The sequence below is a fragment of the Bos taurus genome, chromosome 9 (genome assembly GCF_002263795.3).
Source record: "Bos taurus isolate L1 Dominette 01449 registration number 42190680 breed Hereford chromosome 9, ARS-UCD2.0, whole genome shotgun sequence".
NCBI classification, from domain to species: domain Eukaryota; kingdom Metazoa; phylum Chordata; class Mammalia; order Artiodactyla; family Bovidae; genus Bos; species Bos taurus.
The window spans coordinates 31,938,110-31,960,758 of NC_037336.1; the positions used below are offsets into that span (position 1 = coordinate 31,938,110).

Genomic DNA, 22,649 nt, shown 5'->3' on the forward strand with positions numbered 1-22,649 from the left:
TACATTTTCATGACTTATTTATTTTATAACTGGAAGTTTGTACCTGTCATCCCCTTCACCCATTTTGCTCACCTCTGGAAATCACCAGTCTGTTCTCTGTGTTTTTTGGCTTGGTTGTTTTATTTTTTTTAGAATTTAAGTGTATGTGAGATCATATATTTGGCTTTCTGTGTCTCACTTATTTTACTTAATATAATGCCCTGAAGGTCCATCCTGGAGAAGGGAATGGCACCCCACTCCAGTACTCTTGCCTGGAAAATCCCATGGATGGAGGAGCCTGGTGGGCTGCCGTCCATGGGGTCGCTAAGACTTGGACACGACTGAGTGACTTCACTTTCACTTTTCACTTTCCTGCACTGGAGAAGGAAATGGCAACCCACTCCAGTGTTCTTGCCTGGAGAATCCCAGGGACAGGGGGAGCCTGGCGGGCTGCCATCTATGGGGTTGCACAGGGTCGGACACGACTGAAGCGACTTAGCAGCAGAAGCAGCAAGGTCCATCCATGCTGTGACAAATGGCAAGATTTCATTTCTTTTTTAAGATGGAATAGTATAATGTCACATTTTCTTTATCTATTCCTCCTTTAATGGACACTTAGATTGCTTCCATTTCTTGGCTCTTGTAAATAACCCTGCAGTGAATGTGGGGGTGCATGTAGCTTTTGAAGTTTGTGTTTTTGTTTTATTTGGATAAATTCCCAGAAGTAGAATTGCTGGATCATATGGTAGTTCTGGGGAAGGAGATGGCAAGCCACTCCAGTATTCTTGCCTGGAGAATCCCATGGACAGAGGAGCCTGGCGGGCTACAGTCCATGAGGTCACAAGAGTCAGACACGACTGAGCGACTAAACAGCAGCAACGCGGTCGTTCTGTATTTAACTTTTTGAGGGAACTCTGTACTCTTTTCCACAGCAGTTGCACCAGTTTACGTTCCTACCAGCAGTACTGGAGGGTTCCCTTTTCTCCACATCCTGGACCATCCGTTATCTCTTGTTTTTCTGAAAATAGCCAACCTAAGAGGTGTAGGGTGATACCTCATTGTGGTTTTGATTTACATTTCCCTGATTATTAGTGATGTGGAGTAATTCTTCATGTGCCTGTTGGCCACCTATATGTCTTATTTGTAAACATGTCTGTTCACAGCCTCAGCCATGTTTAAAATTGAATTGGTTTGTTTTTGCTTTTTTTTTTTTTTTTAATTAGGGTCGTATGAGTTTTTAAGTATTTTGGATATTAACTTCTTATCAGATAGATGGTTTGTAAATATTTTCTCTCATTCACTGATTTCTTCATCTTCCTTCTCTCAATCAGTTCACACTCCTATTTTCTGGAGTCATCCAGAAAATTAATTACCTAAACTCAAGTCCTTACTTCAGGCTCTGCTCTTGAGGGACCCCAAGCTGACAATGACATCAGATAAAACCCTAGAAAGCAGACCTCAAGATAGTATTCTGAAAATGATTTATTCACCAGTTAAATGGAAACAAAAACTCCACTGCTGGTGGTAATTGTAACGTCCATACCTCTGGCATCATCTTCCCTTGTAGCTCAGTTGGCAGAGTCTGCCTGGAATGCAGGAGACCTGGGTTCGATCCCTGAGTCAGGAAGATCCCCTGGAGAAGGAAATGGCAACCCACTCCAGTATTCTTGCCTGGAGAATCCCATGGACAGAGGAGCCTGGCAGGCTACAGTCCATGGGGTCGCAAGAGTTGGACACAACTTAGAGACTAAACCACCACCACCATACCTCTGGCATAAGTACCAAACCCTCAAGGGTAGTGGATAGGATGCAGAATAGGGAGCTTTGCTCATCCAGGATCTCTAATACTAGAACGAAAAGGGGCAATGGTAATCAAACATGGAGTGAAATTGGCTGGCTTTCATAAACTGCCCTGCTAAATCACTTCAGTCATGTCCAACTCTGTGGCCCTATGAACCACAGCCCACCAGGCTCCTCTGTCCTTGGGATTTTCTAGGAAAGAATACTGGAGTGGATTGCCATTTCCTCCTCCAGGGCATCTTCCTGCCACAGGGACTGGACCTGTGTCTCTTGTCTCCTGAGTTGGTGGGTAGATCCTTTATGACTAGAGCCACCTGGGAAGCCCAAGTTGCCTTGTGCGTCTAATGCTCTTCAGTTGTGTCCTATTTTTTGTGATCCTGTGGACTGTAGCCTGCCAGGATTCTCTGTCCATGGGATTCTCCAGGCAAGAATACTGGAATGCCTTGCCATTTCCTCCTCCCCAGGATCTTCCCGACTCAAGAATCAAACCCGCCTCTCTTAAGTCTCTTGCGTTGGCAGGCGGATTCTTTACCACTAGCGCCACCTGGGAAGCCCATCCAAACTGCTTTAGAAGCCATAAAGAATGCTTTGCAGGATGAGAGAGAAGTTCATTTCAGCCAACCATGAACTCATGGCATTTCATGAAAATCAGAGTCCTCCATGACAGACAGTTAAGAGACCCTGTGGCAAAAGGGCAGACAGCAGTAAAAGCCAGGTTCAGAGTTTAATCTTTAGAGTGACAGAATGGAGACTTCTGTTGGCGCATGAGGTTCTCCTATGTTAATGATCCCTGCTTAAGTGACAGCTTTGACGGAGAAAGCCCAGGACCTCAACACTTGGAATGAAAGCAACTGTAAGAAAATGCATGTGCACTTTGAACCCTGGATGCCCTTGAGTCATGGAGGCTGTAGAAGCCAGTCTCTTCCTCCTCGCTAGAACAGCAGTCCTCCTCTTGCCGTGAGAGGATAAATACCTCCCCGAGATAAAGGCCTTGCAAGATGACGCTGTCCTCCTTGGGATACCCTCCTCTGACTCCTCCAGTTGCTTTCAGACTGAAAATGTGAGTCAGGAGCTAGAATAGCCTAAGAGGGAAGTACAGTATCTGCTATGGGAAGAACTAACTAAGTGTTACAGTATCTGGTTAGTAGGTACTCATGGGAATGAGGGAAAGATCTGTGGGAATAGATGAGAAAGTGTTTAAGTGGGACTTCCCTGGTGGTCCAGGGGCTGAGACTCCATGCTTCCAGTGCAGGGGGCCCGGGTTCAATCCCTGGTCAGGGTACTAGATCCGCATGCCACAACTGAGACCTGGTGCAGCCACACAAATTAAATAAATAAAAAGAATTTTTTTTTAAGTGTGTTAAACTGAAAGGGATAGAAGGATGAATAGGGGAGAGTTTATTGGAATATACAGCATGACACGGGGCTTAACATCCTTTTAATTGTACCCGGAGCTTGTTCCAACACTGCTAAGATGATAGTTTGAAGCCTGGATAAGACAATGCAGAGATGCCAGAACCGCCATCAGAGCATAAAGGAAAAGGTCAGAAGGCTCAAGGAGATAGGCATATTAGAATAAGGTTTTTGTGTGAGACCCACTATTTGACTATGTTTCCCAGAATACTCCCTTTACTAAGACAAAAAGAAATGCACTAATATTTTTTAAAGCTCAGTGTCATTGTTGTCTATGAACCAGGGTTCCTAGAATAAAATGCTGCCACAGAAATGGATTCTTTAGAGTCAATGAGAATGAAAAAATTCCTTGATATTAGAGGCAAAGTAGCTTACTTAAACATCAAAGGCATAATTATTGTAATAGGCAATAAGATTAGACGGGTACCCAGGGTGCCTGGACCCAGGGATTTGGAATAATTGCTGGATGCTCTTTGTGTTCCTAGGGATAAGATAGATAGGCAGCCTGCAAAAGTTTTACTTGACTTTCATATTCAGAAAAAAAAGCAGGTGAGCAGCAGGCTAGGATCAGCAGCCATCACAATCCTTTGTTAAGTTTCCATATCTGAGAGAGTTCTCAGACCTTGAGCCCACTGCCTGAGGGGAAAGCCTCATCCCTCTTGAGGAAAGTCCCTGCGACTCCATTGTATCTATGCACATATTAACTCTTCAATTCTTCCCCCCGAAAAACCTATGACCATTCACTCAGATCTTTCAAAGGCTGTTAGATACAGAATCTAGGGTGACACCGATAACAGGGAACCTAAATGCCATCATGACCCCATCAGTAAAGTGGGAGTCTAAGGAAGCCAGGGGATATATGGAGTCCTGCTGCAAGGCATCTCCAGTGGGCCTGCAGGTCATGTTGTGGTCGCTGTCCCAATGCCTGAGTGCATAACTAGGGTGGACATACTTAGTCACTGAACTCTGCATTCCTAACACTGAGAATGAAGTACAGCAAAATTTGGTCTCTTTTCATTTTGGAGGCAGCAGGAACCATGAGGGATATCCTGTTCCAAACCATTTTTGAGTGACCCAGAAAATTTTCCAAATTACAAGTGCAAGAGAAGGCTCTACAGCAGGTTCAGGCAGGGGTGCAAGCTTCCTTGTATCTAGGACTATATGACCCAACAGACTCAGTGGAGCTAGAGATGTCTAACAAGAGCGTGGCAACTGAGAGCTCTGAGATTCTGAGTCAAGGCATGACTTCTGCTATGGGGAACTGCCCATTATTGGAAAAACAGTTTCCGATATATTCCAGGGTCCTGGTAGAGACTGCAAACATGACCATGTGACATCAAGTGACTGCAACTAGAAATGTCAAGTCATCTAAGTGACAGGGTGAGCTTGCACAGCAGCCACGGATCGTATGATAGAAATGAGACTTACAGGATGGGGCCTGAGAAAGTCTAGAAGGCACAAGTAAATCTTATAAAAGGAGTTCAGATTCCCATGTCACTACCCTCTGTTGCCTCGGTGAGTATCAATCCACACCCATGGCCTCATGGGATGTTCTCTGTGACCAAGTGGTAGAGGAGGAAAAATTCCGAGTCTGTTTTAAAGGTATCTTGACTCAGTATGTTGGTAGAGGTGCAAATGGTCTGCTTTTTGCACTACATCCCATTCACAGGTAGCCCTGAGAGACGGTGGTGAGGAGAAACTCTCACAGTTCTCAGAGCAGCACGTAGGTACTTGGTTTATGGAGGGAGAACTAGCCTGACATAAGGATCTTTGTTTGTGCAGTGGAGAATTACTCGGCTGATATATCAGAGGCCTAGAATGAGCAAGAATATATTTAATGTAAAGAGGTTTGCAGAAAAGGCAAATGAAAATATCTAAAGGAGTAGAAATAAATGTGCACATCTTTATGCCTCACATTAATGTCTGTCAGAGAGCATCTATCACTGAGGAGGCTCTTAAAACCAGGTAGACAGGATTCTCCTCAGGCAAATGTCAGCCAGCTTCTATTCTGGACACCTCAATGCTAGTGCAATGAACCCATAAATATAGTAGCCTTGTTGGTACGAATAGAGACCATTGGTAATTGGTGCATGTGTGATCAGTCATGCACTCTTTGGAACCCCCTGGGCTGAAGCCTGCCATGGGATTGCCCAGGCAAGAATACTGGAATGGGTTACCATTTCCTCCTCCAGGGGATTTTCTCAATCCAGTGATCAAAACCATATCTCCTGTTTCTCCTGCATTGGCAGGTGGATTCTTTACCACTGCACCACCTAAGAAGCCCCACTAAAAATCATATGTGGCCCTAATAGTATTTACTCCTTCTCACCAAATTGACATAACTACTGCTTCTGCAGAGGTTCTGACTCAGCAGCAGCAAAGACCAGTATTAAGCACTGGGAAGAGAATCAATCCTCAAGGACACAGCCAGGCACTTTGTGGCATTTACTACATCAGATCTCCCCCTACACCTCATGCCATAGAGGAGGAAACTGTTCATCGTTACAGGAAGCATCTCCTGTTCTGGATATGTACTTGGCTTCCTTGCTCACACTGTATCTTTCAGGATTATTATCTGAGAGCTAGGGTTAGTCTGAGGACAACATCTGGCATGGTTGAGAGTTATCTTATAGAATGTGGCACATGCATTGAGTCAGTGCATATACTGGTCAGTGACCAGTATGTGATGCTATGTACTCAAACAGCTAAAATATAGGAGGTCTGGAACCCAAGAAGGGGAAGTAGGAACAGTTTCTCTCACCAAGATACCCAGTAACAGAAATGTTGCAGACTTGGTGCTTCTCCTTCCCATGTCCTCAGGTTCTATTAGATTATAGGTCTTGGTTATTGCTAAAGGTGGGAGGAAGAAAATCACTTCTACTAGGGGCTTCCCTTGCAGCTCAGCTGACAAAGAACCTGCCTGCAACACATGAGACCCAGGTTCAATCCCTGAGTCAGGAAGATCCCCTGGAGAAGGAAATGGCAACCAACTCTAGTATTCTTGCCTGGAGAATCCCATGGATAGAGGAGGCTGGTGGGCTACAATCCACGGGGTGGCAAGAGTTGGACACAACTTAGTGACTAAACCCCACCACAGGGGACACAGTAAGAGTTTCTCAAAACCACCTATGACTACCATCTGCTCACTTTGGCTCTTTCTTTCGTTAAGTTCAGCAGTTAAATAAAGGCACTTTTTTTTCTTTTCTTTTCTTTTTTTTTTCAGAATTCCCCAGCAGTCTAGTAGTTAGGACTCTGTGTTTCCACTGCCAGGGGCCTGGTCTGGGAAGTAAGATCCCTCAAGAAGCACAGCCAAAAAAAGAGGCACTTTTTTTGCCGGCAGGGTAATTGATCTAATTATGATGAGCACCTAGGATTTTTGCTAAATAATGGAGGTAAGGAGGAGTAATTCTAGGTCTAGCAGGTTTACTGGGATTCTTCTCATCCTTCCAAGCCCAGTGAAGCTGTTGTTTGTTGTTCAGTCACTCAGTCATGTCCAACTCTTTGTGACTGCATGGACTGCAGCATGCCAGGCCTCCCTGTCCTTCACCACCTCCTGGAACTTGCTCAAACTCATGTCCATTGAGTCAGTGATGCCATCTAACCATCTCATCCTCTGTCATTCCCTTCTCCTCCTGCCTTCAATCTTTCCCAACATTAGGGTTTTTTTTTTTTTTTTTTCCCCAAAGATTCAGCTCTTCGCATTAGGTGGCCAAAGTATTAGAGCTTCAGCCTCAGCATCAGTCCTTCCAATGAATGTTCAGGACTGATTTCCTTTAGGATTGACTGGTTTGATCTCCTTGCAGTCCAAGGAACTCTCAAGAGTCTTCTCCAATACCACACTTCAAAAACATCAATTCTTCAGCGTTCAGCTTTCTTTATAGTCCAACTCTCTCATCCATATGTGACTACTGGAAAAACCATGGCCTTGACTAGAGGGACCTTTGTCTATAAAGTACTGCCTCTGCTTTTTAATGTGCTGTCTAGGTTTGTCAAAGGTTTTCTTCCAAGAATTGGTGAGAAAATGGTCTTTTAATTTCATGGCTGCAGTCACCATCTGCAGTGATTTTGGAGTCCAAGAAAATAAAGTCTGTCACTTTCCATTGTTTCCCCATCCATTTGCCATGAAGCGATGGGACCAGATGCCATGATCTTAGTTTTTTGAATGTTAAATTTTAAGCCAGGTTTTTCACTGTCCTCTTTCACCTTCCTCAAGAGGTTCTTTAGTTCCTCTTTGCTTTCTTCCATAAGAGTGGTGTCATTTGTAAAATTGTGACAACCTCAGCCCAACATGAACAAGGCTAAACACCTTAAGGATGAAGGCCTGGGTCCCCCTACCAAGCAAGTAATTTAGACCAGCAAAAGTGCTTGCTAATGGTAAGAAAAATCTAAAATGAATGGTGGAGAAGGGACCCGATGAATGTATTATGGCCTTTGGACCGGTTGCAGCAAGAGACATCTGTTTGCTACGCTAACTCTCTTGCCTTAACTGCTTTTGAAAATTAATTAGCAGTTGGTCATGACTTAAAGAATTGGTGAGAAAATGGTTGTTACATAGGGCAAAAAGAATAGCTCTGAAAGGTGTAAGTCATAGACTACAGCATATACTTTTGGTGTCCCATGCCATTTCATTTCAGCTGCAGAAGTGCTGGACAGTTCCTCCACAGCCCCTAGAACCCGGCAAGTGCCTGCTGCACATCTTCCTAACAGCTCTCTCCAAAGCCCCAGGAGCCAAACTCATACTGAATGACCAGGTACACTGAGCAGTTAATTCCTCTGGGAGCCACCCTCAACCAACGAGTGAGGGGAAATAGTGGATAAATGTCAGCCTTTTGTCCTTGGGAGGGAAAATTCTGACATGCTTTCTACACGGTTCCTCAGAGTCCTTAGTGGGATTGAGTCCCAACTGATCAGAATGGTAGTCGGATCAATGATGTATCCTCTAATGCTTTTCCTTCTTACTATCAGTTTCTCTGGCTCCCACAATCACCTACCAAGTAAACGACCTGGTTCAGTCTCTGTTTTCAGAGAAACTCAAACAAAGCAGACTGATAAGTCAGTTAGCTACTGATCATGATGTTTATAGAAAAAGTTGACTTTGTTAATAAAGGAAAAACTAATGATATTTTTGGTGGCTGAAGTGAAGACAATTAAAATTCAGAAATATGGACTTCCCTGGTGGTCCAGTGGCTAAGACTCCGTGCTCCCAAGGCAGGGGGCTGTGGTTTGATCCCTAGTTCAAACCACATAGCATGTGGATCCCTGGAACTAGATCCACATGCTATGAGTTCTCATACTGCAGCTAAAGATCCCATGGGCCTCAACTAAGACCTACCACAGCCAAATCAACAATTTTTAAAAGTAAAATAAAATTCAGAAATAATTATGAACTGTTTATTAAACAAGCCTTCCCTTGTGGCTCAGAAGGTAAAGGCTCTGCCTGCAATGCAGGAGACCTGGGTTCAATCCCTGGGTTGGGAAGATCCCCTGAAGGAGGGAATAGCTATGCTCTCTAGTATTCTTGCCTGGAGAATTCCATGGATAAAGGAGCCTGGCGGGCTAAAGTCCAGGGGGTCTCAAAGAGTTGGACACTTATGTAAATAAGTTCATTTGTACCATTTTTTAAGATTTAACATATGATATATGATATTTGTCTTTGACTTACTTCACATAATACAATAATCTCCAGGTTCATCCGTGTTGCTGTAAATGGCATTATTTCATTCTTTTTCAAGACTAGGTAATATTCCACTGTATGTAATATCCCACTCCAACCCTCAATTAAATTCTTAACTTTACATACTGCTGCCTGGGATTAATCTAGGTTTTCTGGAGCCTGAGGTATATATGATTTGGAAAACTTTAGAGAAAAATAAAAACTGCCCCCCCCCCCGTTGTTATTATAAATGTTTACTAAATTTTATAACCATGTTGTAACTCATGAGAACCCTTCCTGGATGGAATCATCTGAGCCTGAATAGCTTCACCATCGATTGGTCTTTACAGCTACCACCACCACTTATTTCTTCTCTCTCCCACCATTTCTAACAGTGTAGAAAGTGTTGAGGGGATTTGCAACCCTCTGAGACATCATTGCAAATACAAATCATATTGGTACATCAGTGTATAGAAATATTAGCATAAGAAATGTCTAGTTAAGAGAATATCAGAACAGAGATTCTTTGATAAATAACTTTAAATTACTGTAAACCAGAGAGAGCTGGGGTTTAAAACATCTAGGTAATAATTCTAGCTTTAACTGGCTTTTGAAATCTGTGCAACTCAACCTTTCTGATGTTCAATATGTGTGAAACAAGAGCCTTGGACTTGGAGTTCTGTCCCAGCTCTGCTGCTTCTGCTGCTCAGTCGCTTCAGTCGTGTCCAACTCTGTGCAACCCCATAGACGGCAGCCCACCAGGCTCCTCCGTCCCTGGGATTCTCCAGGCAAGAACACTGGAGTGGGTTGTCATTTCCTTCTCCAATGCATGAAAGTGAAAAGTCAAAATGAAGTCGCTCAGTCGTGTCCGACTCTTAGCGACCCCATGGACTGCAGCCCACCAAGCTCCTCCATCCATGGGATTTTCCAGGCAAGAGTACTGGAGCGGGGTGCCATTGCCTTCTCCAGCTCTAGGCCTCACTATTTTTTACTTCCAGCTCATTCCTCTATGCGCTTTCAGTGACTGTTGCCTGCACCAGCCTCTACCCGTGCTGTGCCCAAGCTCTGCATTACTAAGAGCCCGCTTTTCAGGTATCATTCCCTGGGGCCTGATGCTTGCAGCCTTGGGTTATGACTCCTCCTCGAGGACAAGTTCTATCATGTTGTAGATGACAACCCACCTACACTGATGCTTCTTTTCTGGTCTTCTCTTATAAGCAGTACTTACCTTCTCTTGTTGTATTCAAATTTGATTACTCTCATTACCTCTCCTATTCTGTATTCACTTGCAACTGAGTATCTCCACTTAGATGTCCCATAGGTATGTCAAAGATAATATCTTCTACCCTGAATTTATCACCTTCCCCCACCTCTCCTTTCTACTTTGGTCTCCGTCTCAGGGGGAGCCCTTGATTACTCTCTCCTGCTCAGTCCCAGTGTCCTGTTTTACCTTATGGTTGTTTCAGGTCTATCCATTGCTTTTATTCTCTCACCTGAATAAGTCCAATAGCCTCCCACTAAGTAGCCTCCATGTCTACCAAGTGGCCCATGTAACCCATTTTCCACAGTCAAAGAATTACATTAATATAGTGCAAATCTGATTATTTTAGTCACCTGTTTAAAGTCTTTCAGTGGCTCTTCATTTCCTTTTGGATAAAGTCCCAACCTCCTCAACAAGGCAAATAAGTTCTCCTTCATGAACAATCTTGCTATATACTCCACCTCATATTTTGACATCCCATCAAACTCTTTGCTTCATCCATGCCACACAGCTTGCTGTTCCCTAAGTGGGTTATGCCCTCTCTCGCCCCTGGGGCTTTGCCCTTCCTGTCCTCAGAGCCAGCAGTCCACATCTGCTATCTCTCTTTATGTGAAGAACTCATCCTTCAGGGGTCCATTCAGACATGACCTTTCATGTGTGTGAAGCCTTCTCTGACACTCCAAAGCTGGGATAAGTGCCCCTCTTGTGAGTTCCTTTAATCAGCACTTGCCACACTGTGTTGCGCCTTACTACTTGTCTGTTTTTCCCACTAGACGGATAACTTCTTGAGAGCAGAGACTGATCCTTGGTGCTCATTACAGCCTCAGCACCTAAAGCAGCACCTAGCACACAACAGGCTTTTGAGAAATATTTCTGCATAAATCACCTCACGAGAGAAACGTGTACCAAAAAAAGATTTGTTGCCTAACTAGCTTTTCCTGTTTTCTCTCCTAATGCACAACTCCTTCAGTAGATTTTTTAAAAAGTGTGAATCTGGTGATGAGATTGTGAGTGTGTTATATTAGTCTTTATGTGTCTACGTATTCTTTATAATTAAATAGAATTCTATATTAGATGACCTGTTTTATTGTGGTCAGGTAAAACTACTAAATTCACAGAATGACACTGGGTGTCTATGGAGCTAGCTATATTGTATAGTGATGGTGGGAACTCTTGCGATGGGGTTCAGAGTAAATTAGCAGTGAGCCAAGTTGCAACCACTAACTCCGAGTTAGGCCAGGAAGAGGTTGATAACTATCTTTTCAGAGGAGGCACTTGACAGATGAACAAGATTGTTGACTCAGCTAAGGTTACACCTTGGTCTTATTTCCAGTCCTGTGTTCTTTCTACTATATTATATAATAAAAACAAAAGCACCTTCTTTGCCCTAGCAAGACTTAGCTACAAAAATTTAGGAAAACTTAGGGAGCACTTGGAGCACATACTTCTGCACAGAATGTAAAGGACATGAGGGTTCTAAATGATTGTGAATCTTCCATGCCTAGAATTTGATGAAATAACCCACCTCCTAATTCTCTTTAATTTCATTTAATCATTAGAGCTTAAGAAGGGAGCAACATTTGCATAATATTTGTTTCTGGCCAGCTGCTCCATTCAGAACCTTGGAACTAGACAACTTATTTTATGAAAGTTCTATTAGGGGGAGGGCTGAGTACCTAGCATCTGGGGGAAAAGGAAGCCAATGTCAAGCTTCTTTTCTGGAATTCTAACAGTTCCAGAAGTATTTCAAGATCTTAAGCCACCTTCACCTTGTAGGCTTCGATTTTGTCACAAATACTTTGTTAATACGGCCCCAGTTGGATTTGTTAACAATCTCAGATCTAAATGGTCCTTAGTTGCACGCTGGGTTTCCCTGGTGGCTCAGATGGTAAAGAATCTGCCTGCAAAGCAGGAGACCCGGGGCTCAATTCCCAGGGGTTGGGAAGATTCTCTGGAGAAAGGAATGGCTACCCACTGCAATATTCTTGCCTGGAGAATCCCATGGACAGAGGAGCCTGGCAGGCTACTGTCCATGGGATCCCAAAGAGTTGGACACGACTGAACACTCAATATGCCAGCAAATTTGGAAAACTCAGCAGTGGCCACAGGACTGGAAAAGGTCAGTTTTCATTCCAATCCCAAAGAAAGGCAATGCCAAAGAATGCTCAAACTACTGCACAATTGCACTCATCTCACATGCTAGTCAAGTAATGCTTAAAATTCTCCAAGCCAGGCTTCAGCAATATGTGAACCGTGTCCAGATGTTCAAGCTGGTTTTAGAAAAGGCAGAGGAACCAGAGATCAAATTGCCAATATCCGCTGGATCATGGAAAAAGCAAGAGAGTTCCAGAAAAACATCTATTTCTGCTTTATTGACTATGCCAAAGCCTTTGTGTGGATCACAACAAACTGTGGAAAATTCTTCAAGAGATGGGTATACCAGACCACCTGACCTGCCTCTTGAGAAACCTGTATGAAGGTCAGGAAGCAACAGTTGGAAATGGACATGGAACAACAGACTGGTTCCAAACTGGGAAAGGAGTACGTCAAGGCTGTATATTGTCACCCTGCTTATTTAACTTATATGCAGAGTACATCATGAGAAACACTGGGCTGGAAGAAGCACAAGCTAGAATCAAGATTGCCCGGAGAAATATCAATAACCTCAGATGTGCAGATTACACCACCCTTATGGCAGAAAGTGAAGAGGAACTAATAAAATCTCTTGATGAAAGTGAAAGAGGAGAGTGAAAAAGTTGGCTTAAAGCTCAATATTCAGAAAACTAAGATCATGGCATCCGGTCCCATCACTTCATGGGAAATAGATGGGGAAACAGTGGAAACAGTGTCAGACTTTATTTTTTTGGGCTCCAAAATCACTGCAGATGGTGATTGCAGCCATGAAATTAAAAGACACTCCTTGGAAGGAAACTTATGACCAACCTAGACAGCATATTGAAAAGCAGAGACATTACTTTGCCAACAAAGGTCCATCTAGTCAAGGCTATGGTTTTTCCAGTAGTCATGTATAGATGTGAGAGCTGGACTATAAAGAAAACTGAGCGCCGAAGAATTGATGCTTTTGAATTGTGACATTGGATAAGACTTTTGAGAGTCCTTTGGACTGCAAGGAGATCCAAGCAGTCCATCCTAAAGGAGATCAGTCCTGTGTGTTCATTGAAGGACTGATATTGAAGCTGAAACTCCAATACTTTGGCTACCTGATGCGAAGAACTGACTCATTGGAAAATACCCTGATACTGGGGAAGATTGAAGGCAGGAGGAGAAGGGGATGACAGAGGATGAGATGGTTGGATGGCATCACCGACTCGATGGACATGAGTTTGGGTAAACTCCGGGAGTTGGTGATGGACAAGGGAGGCCTGGCTTGCTGCAGCCCATGGGGTTGCAAAGAGTCGGACATGACTGAGCGACTGAACTGAACTGAGAAACAAATACTAAGTTTCATACTAAAGAGAAATTACATGTTATAACAGGAGGGGATTCAGTCTGGCAAAAGTGCATGAGAACAGATTTTTTAAATAGGTAGAATTCTGTATTTTAAAAACTTGTGTTAAGAATGCCCTAAAACGACTGATTTACTTCAACACAGGACACACTTAAAAGGTTTGTTTTGATCTGCAGTAGAGATGTTAGGAGATAATTAGTAGGAAGTAATACATTTAGTGGGCTTCTCTGGTGGCTTAGTGGTAAAGAATCCACCTGCCAACGCAGGAGAGGTGGGTTCTATCCCTGGGTTCCAAAGATCCCCTGGAGAAGGAAATGGCAACCTACTCCAGTATTCTTGCTTGGGAAATCCCATGGACAGAGGAGGATTACAGTCCATAGGGTCGCAAAAGTGTCCGTCAGGACTGCGTGACTAAAGGACAACAACACATTTGGTAAGGTGAAATGCACAAGTAATGAACATTTTGGCCCAGCCTCAAGTCCTTAAGGAGCTGACATCTTGTTCCAGCTTTTGTTTTTCTCTTTACTTGCAGCCAAGTAGATTTCATATATAATTGTCTGGAGCTCCATTAGACTGGGGAAGTGTGGTGATGCAATGCTATACCAATTGATGAGGTGTGTCCTCTCCACTCATAGACACTAGGTGTTGAATGAAGGCCAGTGCCTGGCACGTAGTAGGTCAGCCTAAGACACTGTAACAATCATATTGGTGTGAGTTCGGAAGCACAGGTCTGGGTCGGGGGTATTGGATTTCCCACGACTTCATCATGCACGTCTCTGGTGCTGAGGCCATGGTTAGGAGCGAGCTGGATGTGAGTTTGCCGCTCTTCTTGGGGAAGAGCCACTTGGGCCCAGGGCACGCGATGATGCACGTGGAAAGGCTGGGTAAGTCTGCACGCGTTCGGCACACCGAAGGTCACCATGGCCCCGTCTTCTCTGGCCCGCGCGGCACACGGGACTTACCTCAGGCGGGCGGCAGCTGGGGCGGGGTGGAGATCGGCCCCAGCTGCGGGGGAAACACTGGCTGCCGGCGCGGCGAAAGGCGCCCGCACCTGCTGCGAGGCTGCGGGGCCCGCGGCGGCGCGGGGCGGAGCTTGGCTGCGGGGAAATGACGTCGCCGCCCCGCGCGCTCCGCGGGCCGCGCGCCCTGGTAACGGCGGCTCCGCGGCTCCCGCGGCTTCCTCCGTGTCCCCGCCTTCCCCCGCAGGAGCCCGCCCTGGCTCCTCCTCCCTCCGCAAGCCCCGCGGCGGCCGTCTCGCTGGGTCCCGGGTCCCAGTGGGAGCGGAACCTGCGGGGCCACGCTGCCCGCGTCGCTCCCGCCTGGCGCGAGCTGAAGAGCGGGCGAGAGCTGATCGGGCCCCGCCGGGCCGCCTCCGGACCCGGGCATCTGCCCCGCGCCCGAGTCGCCCGCGGCTTCGGGCCGGCGGGGCCGCCCCCGTCCCTGGACGGCGGTGACCAGGAGATCGCGGGCGGGTGGGTGCGGGCGGCCGCGGCCGGCGGTCGTGGCCGGGTGTCGGGTCCGGAAGCGGCCGCCCGGGCTCCTGCGTCCCAGTAGCCGAGGCTCGGCGGGCCGCCCCCCGAGCGCGGGCACCCGCGCCCCGGCCGGGGTCTGCCGGGAAGATGGCGACCCCGGGCATGAGCTGGCAGCAGCACTATTACGGCGGCTCGGCGGCCAAATTCGTCCCCTCGCCGGCCGCCGGGCAGCAGGCGGGGCACTGCATGGACTACAGCCAGGACATGCACCTGAAAATGAGCAAGAAGATCGCCCAGCTCACCAAGGTATGGGCGCGGCCGCGGGTGGACAAGGCGGAGACCCTGTGCGCGGCAGCGCGGGGCCCACCTGCCCGCCTGGGAGGCTGCGCGCCCCGCGCCTGGGGCGAGTTGTAAGGGGGCTGTTCTGGAAACCACGGCCAGAGACTTAGCTCCTAGAACCGTTCAAACTTCGGTGCAATGCCGGTGATGTTAATGAAAGCTAAACTAAACCCGACGGCACGGCTGGGTTTATGGGGCTTTGCACCCTGCTATCCTGGGATAAGCCAGCACGGAACAAATTAGGATCTCCTTCTTTAACTGCAGAATGAGAAATCACTTTACTTTTGCTCTCGTGCATGTGCCAAGGCTCCACGAGGCTTTACACTACTGTACTGTATGAAGCACAGTACCGTATTTACCCAACATGACCTCGAGTCTTCGAAATTCGTCAGTATCTTTTATTGGTTACGTCGTTAAGGGGGGAACATACCTTGCGTGTCATTTTCGGGATTTAATGAGTCATTCCTTATACCGATAGAAAGTCAAAGCTTTTCAGATGCATCATGTGTCTGCATCGAGTTAAATGGTTCAGTTTATCAGAAGATAGTTTTCAAAAAGCAAATAACACCGGTAGATTTGGCCAATTGTAGTTTGGGGTCGTCCTTGGCTGGTGAGTTTTTTCCTATTTGAGTAAAGGTTGTTAATGAGAAACGTTGGTTTCTGTGGAGCAGAAGCAATTTAGATTAATTACATTGCTCTGTTTAGATCTCATGATAAGTTTTTCAATGTCCATCAGGTGAGAAGTGATCCCTATCCGTGGTTTCTGGAAGCTAGTAGAAGTGATGGACCTCAGTTTAGTGTTTAAGCGGAGTTGGCTAAGCACTTGTTAGGAGCGTTGATATGTGAAGAGAGGTGGAAATGGTGGGGTTTGCTGCTAGAAAATCTCTAAAGTCTGATTCAACTCCAAAATTCTCATTATATAATTCCATTACTAGTTGGCACTTTTGAGAGGGTGAAGTAAGACAGTTAAAAGAAAAGGAAAGAAGGAAATGGAAATTAAAATGGATGACAATGAGGTAAAAATATTTTGGTGAAGAAATGTGATTGAGAGTAGAAAGAAGAATAATGGAAAGGACTAAAGCATGAGAGATCAAATGGAAGAGCAAAGAGAAAGGTACAACTGCCTAATTGTAAAACTCACCCATGAAAAGAGCAAGGCAACATCTGGGGAAGTTTTGTTTGTTGGTATTTGGTTTTTGTTTTATGTCAGCACCATTTCAGAGGTTGCTGTGTGTCCAGTTTTTACTGTTTTCTGTTGTAACTGGGGATTCCCAGATTCAGAAAAGGAAAGACCCAGGAAGGAAAAAGTAGTATTCCATCAGGGCATTTACACATTTGGGAGCTAAAAGCTAGGCTTCGTGAAATCATGTTTGGTCTTTAGAATACTTCCGGTCCAGATACATACATATTTATTCCGATTTTCTCTTATTGTGTGTTCAAAATAGCCATTATTTTTATTTTAGATTGTAACTGTCTGGGGCCCTGCTGTAAGTCATAGAAACATTCAGGAAGTTGGTAGTGGAACTGTGTACGGTTTAACAAAAGTAGTTTCTTTTCTCTCTAGCAAACTACTTTTCTTTTTACTTAGGCTTTTTTAATTTCCTGTTCTTTTATCAGGAAAAAAAAATCACAACTGTGAAAGGTGGGAGTATTAATAGAAGTTCTTTGCACTCCCCACCTCAGATCTAACAAAGCGGGAGGCTGCCCGCTGCCAGTGCTCACAGCACTGCTTGAGTGCTACATCTAATCTTTACTGAGTATCACAGGGACTGTCTGATTTAGTGTTTACACTTACAGTCTCTAAACACTCAGGCCGCCCTCTGTGCTCAGGGCCTCAGACATTTAATCTCTTCTACTAGAGTTTCTCAGCCTTGGCACTGCTGACACTTTAGACTGAATAATTCCTTGCTGGGAGTAGGCAGGGCTGTACTGTGTATTATACAGGAAGATAACCATCCCTGGTGCTATCCGGTAGGTGTAGTCCCCCCACATGCACACACAATAGCGGCAATAAACTTGTCTCCAAGCATTGCCAAATGTTCCTGGGGGAGAGGTGGGCAGGGATCATCCCGGGTGGAGAACCGCTGATTGACACTGAAATATCCCACTTGGGTCTCTTCACCTCTATTTCTAAAATAAGACAGGAGAATGAAGCAGCCTGATTATAGGACTCTTTCAGTCAACACCCTTCAGTTTCTGAAACATACACTTAAGACCTGCTGCCTTTATATACCAGTTTGGAAACTGTCGATTTTATTGTCAAATACACTTATTGTGGGCTTCCCTGGTGGCTCAGATGGTAAAGAATCTGCCTGCAATGCAGGAGACCCAGGTTCAATCCCTAGGTTGGGAAGATCCCCTGGAGAAGAGAATGGCAACCTACTCCAGTATTCTTGCCTAGAGAATTCCATGGAAAGAGGAGCCCAAATCTTATGACTGTGGGCTTCCCTGATAACTCAGTTGGTAAAGAATCCACTTGCAATGCAGAAGATCCCTGGTCGGGAAGATCCCCTGAAGAAGGAAATGGGCAACCCACTCCAGTATTCTTGCCTGGAGAATCCCATGGACGGAGGAGCCTGGTGGGCTACAGTCCACAGGGTCACAAAGAGTCGGATACGACTGAGCGACTTCACTTTCTTTCTTTTACACTTACTGTAAATTCCATAAGAATGATGAGTAATACATCAACTTTTACTAAACTAGGAAAAAGCTCACCAGAAAAGGATGATTCTAAACTACAGTTGGCCAAATCCTTGGTCATATTTGCTCTTTGAAAACTTATAGATTGAGCCATTTAACTAAATGCAGATACATAATTCATCTAAAAAGCCTTGTTTGACATTTTGTCAGGATAAGGAATGACTCATTAAATCCCCAAAATGGCATGCAAGGTATGTTTTACCTTCCTATCAAATACATAAATATTATTGGTGTCTGCTATAAGTTTACTAAGACAATCACATCAATAGAGGTATATGTTAATAGAACTATGGTGAACTGACCTGACAATAGCTTATATTTCAGAATTAGACATTATAAAGATAACCATTAAAATAGGGTTTCATTTCTTTTGGAAATGAGTCAACAGAACTTACCTCTTCAGCCTTATTGTTAGCATGGCTTGGGAATCTGACATACTGTCTTGAGTTGAAATGCCTATTCTACCATTTACTAGCAGTATGACCTTGGGCAAGTCATTAACTTCTGGGCTTTAGTTTTTTAATCTTTAAAAGAGAGATGATGATACTGTAACTAAGATAGTAGGCCCTTAATTCAGGCTGTCACTGAAAAGACAAATATACCAGTAAACAAAGTATTAGTAAAATACTGGCTAATATACTTTTTAAATGCTATTTCTTTTAAAAATAAATCATCCTGCATTAATGGCATTGTGTGATACTATATTTCTTTGTGGGTTTTCTGCTCGGCTCTTTAAATGTATATAGTAATTTTTCTAGTATTTGCATATCAGAGCTTAAAATATTCACATTTGCTCTCTGTTTTTGTAGTACAGTGTTAAAAATACAATATGCATTTTTCAGAGATTTGGCTGACAACAAAAGAAGGATGAAAGTAATCTACATTATAACACTACACATAGTAACATACATTTAACTAACCAAAAAGTCTCTAAACACATCTGAACAGAATTTTTTCAGATTCTGTTTTCTAAGAACCTAACCTCGCCATCACATGGAAAGAACACAGCAGTTCTTTAAGCATCTTTTATGTAAGGGCGCTTCGCTACGTGTTAGAGATGCATCAGGGAACAAGACAGTCTCTGCTTTTTAAAGTGAGTCTATTATATTTTGGTTGCTCATGCCAAATTTTAAAAAGTACTATTAGATTCCCGAGTCCTGTTGTGGCAGGTTTCTGGAATTGTTAATGACTGAGCCATCTCAAGATAGAGAAGCTGGATGGGCTGAGTTATGTTTTATAAGATCACATTTGTGTACTTCTCTGCTCTCCCCCTTGTCGACTCTTTAGTGCGTTTGGTTGAAAAGCAGGGCTTGTGGGATGAAATTCTAAAATGGCTTTATTTTTGTCATTCACTGCCCCTTTCAGTTTATGGATAAACTTGACTTTTCTGGTTGCTTTGAGATAATGCAAATTGTCCTTCAGTGACTAAGTCACAAAAATCTCAATTTGGTTATTAAAAAATGTCTAGTGCCAACAAATTAAAGCCCCAAACTGAACCTGAATTAAAGGTGAAGCTTCTCCCCCATGCCCACTTCCTAGCTCTGCCCATTGCAAGGGGGAAGATAATAATCGAGGATTTTTTTTCCTTCTGACTGGGCTTTTCTGTTTCTCCTTTGTCTTGCCAGTCCTTGTTTCTCATCCCTCCCAAGCTGGACAAGGAAGAAGGGAAGAGAGGAAAGAGGAGCAGCAACTCACTCACTCGTGCTTGAGTAGTACCTGGTGATTTAACTTCAGTGCTGTTGTAGACTTGGCGGGTGTTGAAAGTTCTTTCTTTTGCCTGTGGATCCTCTGCCTCCCATGGCAGCTGCTCGCCTCCCATTGTTTGACAGTGAGAATGCATCTATATTCTGGCTGATTTTTTATGTCCTCAGCTTCTTGGATCTGGCAGGACCATCATGTTCATTTTGCTGAGATCAGTTCAAGCTCCGGGTCACCCCCTGGGTTGGACCCAGATGACATCACCCCAGCTTGCTCTCTCTCTGTCTCATAGGACCCACACTGGTCCATAAGCATCATTCATTGTTTGTCCAGAGGGACTCTGGAAGTGGTCCCAATTCAGCCGTCTCTTTTTTGTTCTCATGTGCCTCTTCATCCAGCTTCTTACCCTTTGGAATTTCCAGGGATGAATCAGGTGCCAGTTCAGTATGTTGTTCAAAGTGCTTAAGACACATATCAAGCTCTTCAAGTAGTCCCATCAAAGCCTTTTCCTCTAGGCTTTAGGTGAGAGGCAGGCATCCATCTCCTCCCCTCTCCATAAGTGCAGGCAAGGGCACTTGTTCCTGTCCCTAGCTCCCCTGGAGGAACTCTTCTCCAGCCCCCACCCGTACTTCCCATGAAGCTTCTCTCACTAGTGTTGAGGGTAGGAGGGAGCACATCTCAACCCTTTACACTGCCTCCTTTGGAAATATTGAGAAGGTTCTGGCACCTGCTTTGGAATGTCAGTTGTCTATGGTTCTCAGCAGAAACTTCCCTTTTAATATCCTGTCGTTTTAGCTGCCCATCCAACACTTTTTTGGTTGATTGCACTTTTGATGCAGTTTAGTTCAGTTATCAGTTACAGACCTCCTAGTATAAGGTTGGGTATAAGGTTCCAAAGAGCAGGAACAGTTACTTTGTGTTTTCTGTGTTCAGCATCAAATCCTTCTTAAAAGTCTTCTTTTAATACTCAACTTATGTCTCTCCTCCTGAGAACTGCCCTGAGCAACCTGGACCTTTTTAGGTTTGCCTTGCTCTGATTTACTCTTAACATTTATTTTCCTTACTTCTCATTCGATACTTAATAATACAAGTTTGCAAACAATTTATTTTTGTTTCTCTTATTTGACTGTAAGCTCCTCAGCTGTAGAGACTGTTCATCTCATGTAACCTTAATATGAATCCTTTGCACATAATATAAAAGCTTAATAAATATTCACTGAAGATAGTGATGTGCCAAGAAATGTTGTTATATAGTAGGGAAAGTCAGTAAATATTTTTGAATTGTATCTACTCCTCTTGTGGATTAATACTAGATCATTTCAGCGGAGTTAAAATTTCTCTTAAACTATTTAAATATTTATTTGGCTTCCCCTTAAACTGCTTCTAAAAGCTATATAATTTTATTATTTTTGATGCAAGAATAAAAATGTAAAGCATGCTATCTAAAATATAAATATTATCATTTCAAAAGCAAGGATTGATATATCAAATTCTTAGCAAATATGGAAAAACAGTCTTTTGATCATTTAATACTAACTCTGCTTTTACTATATTCACAACCTGAATATGTTCATACAATACCAAAACCAGTGACATTTTCAAACAATTCTGTTTTCTCTGTTAAATACTTATTTCTCACTAGTTTGTCTATTTGAATTACCTTAGATCATGTTTCATAATAGTCTTTGGTTTGGATTATGACTTGGATTGTTTCAGCTTCAGTTCAGTTCAGTTGCTCAGTCCAACTCTTTGCGACCCCCTGGACTGCAGCACGCCAGGCCTCCCTGTCCATCACCAACTCCTGGAGCTTGCTCAAACTCATGTGCATCAAGTTGGTGATACCATCAACCATCTCATCCTCTGTCTCCCACTTCTCCTCCTGCCTGCAGTCTTTTCCAGCATCAGGGTCTTCTCCAGTGAATCAGTTCTTCACATCAGGTGGCCAAAGTATTGGAGCTTCAGCTTCAGCATCAGTCCTTCCAATGAATATTCAGGACTGATTTCCTTTAGGATAGACTGGTTTGATCCCTTTGCGCTCGAAAGGACTCTCAAGAGTCTTCTCCAACACCACAGTTCAGAAGCGTCAATTCTTTGGCTCTCAGTTTTATGGTCCAACTCTCACATCTGCACATGACTACTGAAAAAACCATAGCTTTGACTAGATGGACCTTTGTTGGCAAAGTCACGTCTCTGCTTTTTAATATGCTGTCTAGGTTGGTTATAGCTTTTCTTCCAAGGAGCAAGCATCCTTTAATTTCATGGCTGCAGTTACCATCTGCAGTGATTTTGGAGCCCAAGAAAATAAAGTCTGTCACTGTTTCCATTGTTTCCCCATCTATTTGCCATGAAGTGATGGGACCAGATGCCATGATCTTAGTTTTTTGAATGTTGAATTTTAAGCCAGCTTTTTCACTCTCCTCTTTCACCTTCATCAAGAGGCTCTTTAGTTCTTCACTTTCTGCCATAAGGGTGGTGTCATCTGTATATCTGAGGTTATTGATATTTCTTCCAGCAATCTTGGTTCCAGCTTATGCTTCGTCTACCCTGGCATTGCGCATGATCAGCTTGATACATGCCAAATGTAGCATCTTTTTTTCCCCTCGTTTGTTACATTGCAGCTTTGCCATTCTACTATGCATTAGCTTAGATGTAATCTTTTAGTCATACCAGAGTGGTTTGAATTAATTACTAATGGGCACAAAAGCATGATATGCCATTAACATTAATCGATTGTCTAAAAAGTTATAAAGGGACTGCCTTTAGAGTTAAAAGGTTTTTCTTCTATAGAAGAAACCATAGATTCTTACCAGACTAACCCTCTCATTTTATAGATATGGAAGTTGAGGGCCTCAAGTCATTTGAAGA

The 22,649-nt window shown here is 44.0% G+C and overlaps 1 protein-coding gene across 6 annotated transcripts in view; it reads left to right on the forward strand.

The window, feature by feature from the left end:
• The first annotated feature begins 15,110 nt into the window (after positions 1-15,110).
• The window catches only part of FAM184A (family with sequence similarity 184 member A), a 123,744-nt gene continuing 116,205 nt past the window's right edge, over positions 15,111-22,649 (forward strand). For all 6 annotated transcript variants that reach the window (XM_015472796.3, XM_015472792.3, XM_015472795.3 and 3 more), the window contains exon 1: positions 15,111-15,353. In XM_015472796.3, the coding sequence (XP_015328282.2) occupies positions 15,195-15,353 (159 nt within the window). In that variant the 5' untranslated portion in view covers positions 15,111-15,194. The remainder of the gene's footprint in view (positions 15,354-22,649) is intronic.